The 7,311-nt window shown below is 44.3% G+C and overlaps 1 protein-coding gene across 1 annotated transcript in view; it reads right to left on the reverse strand.

Moving 5' to 3' along the window:
- Positions 1-226: 226 nt before the first annotated feature.
- Positions 227-7,311, reverse strand: part of efnb1 (ephrin-B1) — an 80,306-nt gene continuing 73,221 nt past the window's right edge. The window contains exons 4-5 of the mRNA XM_014019387.1: positions 5,577-5,684; positions 227-1,595 (exon numbers count right to left, since the gene is read on the reverse strand). Of these exons, the coding sequence (XP_013874841.1) occupies positions 1,201-1,595; positions 5,577-5,684 (503 nt within the window). The 3' untranslated portion in view covers positions 227-1,200. The remainder of the gene's footprint in view (positions 1,596-5,576; positions 5,685-7,311) is intronic.

A 7,311-nucleotide genomic window follows, 5' to 3' on the forward strand; every position in this document is an offset into this window, starting at 1 on the left:
GGCATCCTACCTGTGTACTGCAGCCAATCGGTGCAGGCCGTCCAAGCGGCGCTCACCTCGGGCCGAATGTTTGAGGCCGAAACTGTGGCACCCGACGATAAAACAAATATCAACCTGCCTTCTGTCTGAAAGACGATCCAACAATCAGACATTTAGTCAGTGCCAACTGGAGCGGTGAGAAGGATTTGTTAGATCTTGTCTCTTTATCTCTACATCAGTCTGTCTATTTTTTTCGTTTTTTTTTTAAATTTCTTAAAGCTTAGGTTGCAGTATCATAGCCTTCGACCGCAAAGCCAATAAAACCTCCCCTCACACAGGACTGGTCTGGACATGTCCAAACACTTGCAGAGGACACACCCTGGAATACACAGAAGCAGGCTGTAAATACCAGAGTACTGGTGAAACTCATGGGGAGGGACACAGACACACACACACACACACACACACACACACCTCGACATCCAGAGTCCAGGTCAGAGTCTTTCTCACAGTAAATAAACGAGCGTGATGGGTGACGTGAGCGGTGAGAAGATGATGATGGGTTTAGCTCTATACATTGTGCACTTGTAGGAAAAAGTCTAACAAAATACAACTGCTTTGTGAACTGAATCAGGGTTCAAGGAACTCCTCCATCAAAAATAGTAAGTAAGGCAAACATCGGAGGTGCGAAGGGAGAGGAGCACGTCGTTTCACACACTGTGTAAGATACCTGAGCGATCTGGAGAGTTTCCTGGCCCAGCACGGGACCCCCCCGTCCCCCACACCCCGCCATCCTCCACTAATTGGGTGTCGAGCGGACTGTACGTCGGGGGAGATAAGTTATATCCTGTCCGTTAACGGGACAAAAAAAAATAAAATAAAAACACGAAGCTGGAGTTTCCATCTGCTGGTTGGTTGCGACGGCCCACAGCCCTCCCCCCTCACCTGTCAGCAGGGGAGAGGGTGGGAGGTGATGGCMCGTGGGGGAGGATGAGGGGGGGGGATTGTCAGACATCCCAAACAAACAGGATAAGCCTCTCTCGTCAGTCAAGCTCACGACCCCGCTGGTCACTGGTCAGTGCGTTTCTCCAGATTTGTGCAGCAGGTGGTAGAAAGAACCCRGGAGGGTGGGGCGGGAGGAGGGGGCAAAGAAAAAGTGTTCCTCCCCAGAAGGTAAATCAGGCGTCCTCGTGTCCTCCTCTCCTGGCTGTGCGAGGTGTGTCAGACCTTGTAGTAGATGTTGGCRGGGCTCTGCGGAGGCATCTCCTGCACGATGTAGACGGGGTGGCCATAGTCGCCGCTCACCTTCTCGTAGTGAGGGCAGTAGTTGTTCTCTGTCCGCAGCGGAATGATGATGTCGCTGGGCTCCGTGCCGGCCGTGCCGCCCGGCAGCTTGGGGTTGGACAGCGTGCTGAGCGACAGCGCCGAGGGCCGGGCGTGCGAGTGGGTGTTCTTCCGGGCGCGCTTGCGCATCTTGATGAGGAGGATGACGAGGAGGAGGATGAGCACGAGGAAGATGATGCAGCCAGCCCCGATGGCGGAGAACACRGCCACTTTGGAGTCGAGGAACCCGTCGGTGTTTGAAGGGGACCCCGCCTGGTCCTGGTTCATGGAGTCTAGAAAGACAAAACCAGAAATGAGAAGAGCAGACAAGGAGGCTATCGTAACTCAGAGAGCYGTTTACAGTAAATGTACTTTTGTTCAATATTTTATTTTTGATTTATTAAAAAAAAACTTTGCAGCTGCATCTCACCATATGAGGAGGATTTAATGGTCAAAACAGGAGAATCTGCCTTTGATCCATTCTACTTTTTTATATTTCTCAGTTGGAGCATCTGATAAAAACATCACTTGTGTGTTTTTTGATTGTTATGCTGATGATACCCAGCTTTATTTATCTTTGAAGCCTGGTGATCTATCAAACGTGGCAATCTTTCATCATTGCATGACTGAGATTAGCAACTGGAAGTCTTCAAATTCTCCTCAAGTTTTATTTGAGATTTTCGCTCCGAGTCAAGATTATGACATCATCCTTCCAGTCTCTTGGCTCTTTATGTGATCACACAAAACGATTTGCTATAAAAAAAAAAAACTTTAGGCTTTATCTCCGACAACCCATGTATATTTGATTAAAACGTTTCTTTTTCGGTCCAATTATTTTCACATAAGAAATATAGCTAAAATACACCCTCTGCTATCTTTTAAGCAATTAGAAAATGCAATTTATTCTTTTGTTTCATCACACCCAGACTATTATAACTCTTGCTACTCCTGATTAAGCCAAGAGTCTGTCTCTTGTTTCCAAATGGTCCAAAGTTCTGCTGCTGGACTCCTCAGCAGGACCAGGCCTCGCACTCATATCACCCCAGTGCTTTATGTTTTTAAACTGGCTTCGGTTCAAGTTCAGGATTCAACATAAAATCCTTCTTCTTGACTATAAAGCCAAGAACAGCCAAGCTCCTGCTAGCATGGGTGAACTTTTAACTCCTTGCACMACCTCCTAGACCCAGGATGTGTTCTGATCTAGGGTTTTTTTTTTTCATCTCTTGTTCCAGATTTAAAACACAAGAGGACTGGTTCTGGGTCCCAGACACTGGAACAGTCTTGTAAGCTTTCTTTCAGACCTCCCTTTACTCCAAAAGTTTTTTTTTTTGTTTAACTAACTTGTTTTTGGGATTTTCGTTTGTACATTTTTAAATTTATTTCTGTTTTTATAYGTAATGAACTCTATAACCTTGGTTTTTAACCCTGCCCTTTTAATTAAAAAAAGCATTTAGTGCTTTATTATTCTTGACGCACTTTTTTTAATTATTTGGTTTATTAGTTAGTCATAAACCAAAGACYGTCTGTGATTTTGCAGTCTGCGTAATTAAGGCAAGGGAACAGTGTTGTCACATGGGAGGAGCCAAAGAAAACATTAAGAACACAAACGAGGTTCTTGTTTATTTGTAAAATGAGATAAAATACCCCCACGCAGTCATTTTCTCCTGGAGACCACAGAACACTACAGTACGCCTGCTCTGTCATGTGCAAACCATACCAAATCAACTGGGAGCGCATCCCACTTTCTTGTTTGCTCAACATGACTAACAGCCTCATTGATGTAATCTAAATGAATCAGCTCAGCCAAAATAGCCTCCTAATGAACTCTGTAGTCAACAGCCGGCATGAAAGAGATCGCCGCCTCGATACGGTTTGAGGGAAGCTCCTCGAACATGTTGGGACCACGATTGCGTGGCAAAGGCCGAGCGAGGGATGAACAAACGTGGAGGGCATAACGGAACATCTGATTTTATTTTATCCCTTTTGTTTGAGGGGTTCAGGATGGGAAAGAGAACGGCTGGCTCCCTCTGTGACTGAAACCCGAGAAGAACCAAATCTGTTTTCCATGTATGCACGCAGCTGCTGCCAAAGAGCAGCAATCCTCCTCCTCCTCCTCCTCCCCCCCCGCTGCCATCACTCTTTTACTGTCCATGACCCCCACCACTAACACCCCCCCCCCATACCTCCACAGGCACACAAAAGTCTCATAGCTCACAGTCCTGCCAACCCCAGTAATGACTGTGTCTCCACGTACTGCTGGCCACTTTCTGCACTCAACCATTTATTGATAAGGGGATAACTGCGCCTTGAGTCTTACCGTGACTGAACGACACGATTGAAAGCTACCAATCCGAGCTTTATCGGGTGAAATCAGAGGCCGGAGGAATTTTGTGCATTCTGGGCACACGAGAGCGAGAGAGAGAGAGAGAGAGGCTGTCAGAAATCTCATTCCTGAAATATCAGGCCTCTCCAACTCCAGCGGCTCGTCCTTCAGTCCTCCGTTCCACCCTCACCTGACATCATAACTGATCTAACTGTGGCAGACTGGCAAAAAAAAAAAAAAAAAAAGAGGTATGCTGCAGAAGTGACATTAGGAAATCTTTTTATAGAACAACTGTTGTCAAATAAGTAATTATGGAGAAAGTGTTGGCTTATCACGTTGGGACAGGCAGAACAGGGTGAACTTGGAGGAAGTTGGTGGCGTACAAAGTTGTGGAGTAAGTCAAAAAGTAACTGCGAGAAAAGAGAGAGAGAGAGAAAAATAAGGGATTCTTCCTTTTGTGAAAAATGTAGGTGAAAGCAGGAGAAGAGGGGAGTGCAGAGCAGCCGGGGAGGCTCAAACGACTCTTTGTCTTTTATCTCTCCTTTTAATCTTCATTTATCTGCACTTCCCTGATGAGACTTAAATATATAGATATAAAGACCAAGTGTGTCTTTAGAGTCTCCTTTGGTGCAGCGCACTCTGTGACTCAGCTGTATTTGTTTAGGGTGTGGTTTTAGGTTGTTTCATCCAAACCCTCATTTTAGAGAGTTTCGCTTTATTCTGCACAACACTGGTTTTACAAGTACTTCAGCATGTTGAGAGCCCAAGCAAAAAAAGAAAAAAATAAATAAAAAAAAATTACTGCCAGCAGCATGTCAAAGCAAAACAGGGTGTAATACACTGTGAGTGGCTTAACTATTATTAAGGAAGCCATGTGCATAAGCATTAAAGCCCCATTATTATTATATAGCCATTTTGCTTCTGCTTCTGTCCCAAATTTTCATTTTCTGTTAAAATCACAGCTTTAAAAAACATCAAAAAGCATCAAAACTGGATGCTCGATCTGGAATAGTGTGATATGACTTTTGGCAGTACTCAATGAAGTAAATTTGTAAAAAAAAAAAACAACAAATTAAAATTACACAAACAAAACTGGGATTGTAGCAACATTTGTGGTAAACCCCAGCTCTCTAAGGAGCTCTACAGCTCAGACAGGCTTCACAGGGAAAAAAAATGAAAAGGTTAAACAGTTCACAAAACGTTAGACTTTACACGCTGAGCTGCAACGTACATGTGTACAAGCTTTCACACAATTTAGTTTTTTTAAAGATTTTACACTGAAATTTTTCACTTAGAGAAGGATGTTTGAGTTTTCTAAACAAACTAGTCTTATTCCCATAAATTTCACACGTTCCTATATAATAAATCAGACATAAAAATGTATGTGTGTCACTGCTGTGGTGGTTTTCTTTCAAATCCTCTCAGAATCCAAAGACTCCTATAGACTCAGAGCTTTCTGCCACTTAAAGCTCATGATTTTATTTTATWTWTTTTTTCAGTCCAACATACAGTTTTTGCACAGTGGCTGTTTATTTGAGTCTTAGCTTGTGTTTTATGTTTCTGTCTGCTCCACTGAGTCARAGGCAGCAACTTTGACATTTCCTTTGATCTTGATTCTCTTCATAATTTTTATTCAGTTTATATACATCAAACCATTGGYATTTAATCTGCTTATATAATTACAGAAGTTATCATTAGGTGTTATATTGCAGGGGAAAGTTGAAGGTAATAGCTGCATTGACTATCTTCAATAAACGATTCAGATCTTAAGAGTTTTCACTTTAGGTTCAAGTTCAATAATTAGAGTGGTTCTTAAAGCTGTGAGCATTCATTTTGGGTTTTTTTTCCACTTGGAAAAGGAAATGACTGCACTATTTTCACTGGAAAGCATCATATAATGACTTTAAAACCATAGTTTATGGGKTTATTGTTGCCCTGTCAATCTGCTCACCACGGTTTCCTGGCATCACGGGCACTTCTTGACCCTGATCCGGCGGACTGGAACTGGACTCTGGTATGACGTTGTCCTCTGGAGTTTCCGGGTTCGCTGCKTTCGGGACTGTGGGAAACAAAAGGAAAAAGAGAAACTCAGATAGTGGCGTCCTGCGTGAGATGAATTACAACGACTTCTTCTTTGCAAGGATTACTCTTATTATCATTTCATTTCAGTTCAATTCAATTTATTTATATAGCGCCAAGTCACAACATACGTTGTCTCAGGGCACTGTACATAAAAAGAACAATCTAAAGAAGAAACCAGCAGATTGTGTTGAATCACTTCATCACAGTCTCCCATCCTGAGCMAACGGTGGAGAGGAAAAACTCCCTGCTAATCAGGAAGAAACCTCCAGCAGAACCAGGCTCAGGACAGGCGGCCATCTGCCTCGACCGGCTGGTTGAGGGACAGGAAGGAGACACAGGTAAAAACAAAAGAACTGGTCCAGGTGCAMCTACTTCTGGAAAAGAGACAAAAAGAAAAAAACATGTTATTGATGGAAATAATTACAATAAACATGTAGAGAAGAGAGGTTACRTTGTACGTTTGATATATCTTTTTCACACACAGAGGAGGTTATCGTTGCCCGTGTCAAAGCAGTGTCAGACTGGGTGAGAGCCCTGGAAGTGGGAAGGACGAGGTTTCGCGAATGTCTGTGAAACACATCGACATCCCTGTCCTGTCGTAAAAAAAAAAGAATGAGCTCACATCTACATCAGCGGCTCCTTCAGCAAACACTCAGATAGGCATTTCCAACGCTCACGAGAGCACCCCCCACACACACACACACCCACACACACACCTACAATGTACTTACAATACACTCAGGCCTGGCAGAATGGGGGTAAAGTAGTTATATATTAACTTTTTATTGTTTTACATTATTCATCACGTTAAAAGGCCATAATATGCCTTATTTATTGCTCTGGCTTTAAGTCTGTGTGGAAGAGGCACACTTCTGAGGGGGAGATAATAGGAGAACCGGAAGAGAAGTGGGAGGGGGAGAGCAGGGGGGTGGTTGTGAGCTCTTGAGAGTAGTGCAAAGGAAACAGACAGTTTATCTGACTGTCTGTTGCGATTCCAGCACACCGACTTTGAAGTCTTTGTGCGGTAAACACTGGTGGGTTGTCAGCATTGTTTTGTGTTTTTTGTTTRTTTATTTTTTGTACAGGGGCAGGGGCACACGACAGGGAGACAGTTTATAAACTATTACTGAAGCTGGTCAGATGGATGCCACAGACAGCGCTTATCTGCATCTGCCCCGCGGCCCGAGTCTGTGTGTGAATGAGAAATAGAAGTGGGAAGGCAATTTGTGTCCAAGRCCCCCGTGGCAAGTGTGTGTGTCCATACGCGGGTGTAGGAGTTGAGAAAAAGGGCTGGCCGTTCTGGCAGGAAATTCTCCGTCTCAAAAACAATTCCGCTCAATCGTGAGCCGACGTACGAAATGATTTGGGTGTGGGTCGTCTGGTAGATGGAAGATGAAAGAGAAGAGGAGGAAATAAACGGCACCCTTAGGGGAGGTAAAGGGGTGAGGCTGGCGACTAAACAACGCCCCTCTATCTTCTCCATGTCGGGACCACAGCGCCGCACCGTCCTGATTGCGGCGGCGGCGGCGGACGTAGCCGTGAGCTGTTGTGGGYGGTTAATAATTGATGAGGAAAGACAGGAGTGAGAAGTGGGAACATTCACG

This window comes from Austrofundulus limnaeus, unplaced genomic scaffold (assembly GCF_001266775.1).
Source record: "Austrofundulus limnaeus strain Quisiro unplaced genomic scaffold, Austrofundulus_limnaeus-1.0 Scaffold219, whole genome shotgun sequence".
NCBI lineage: Eukaryota > Metazoa > Chordata > Actinopteri > Cyprinodontiformes > Rivulidae > Austrofundulus > Austrofundulus limnaeus.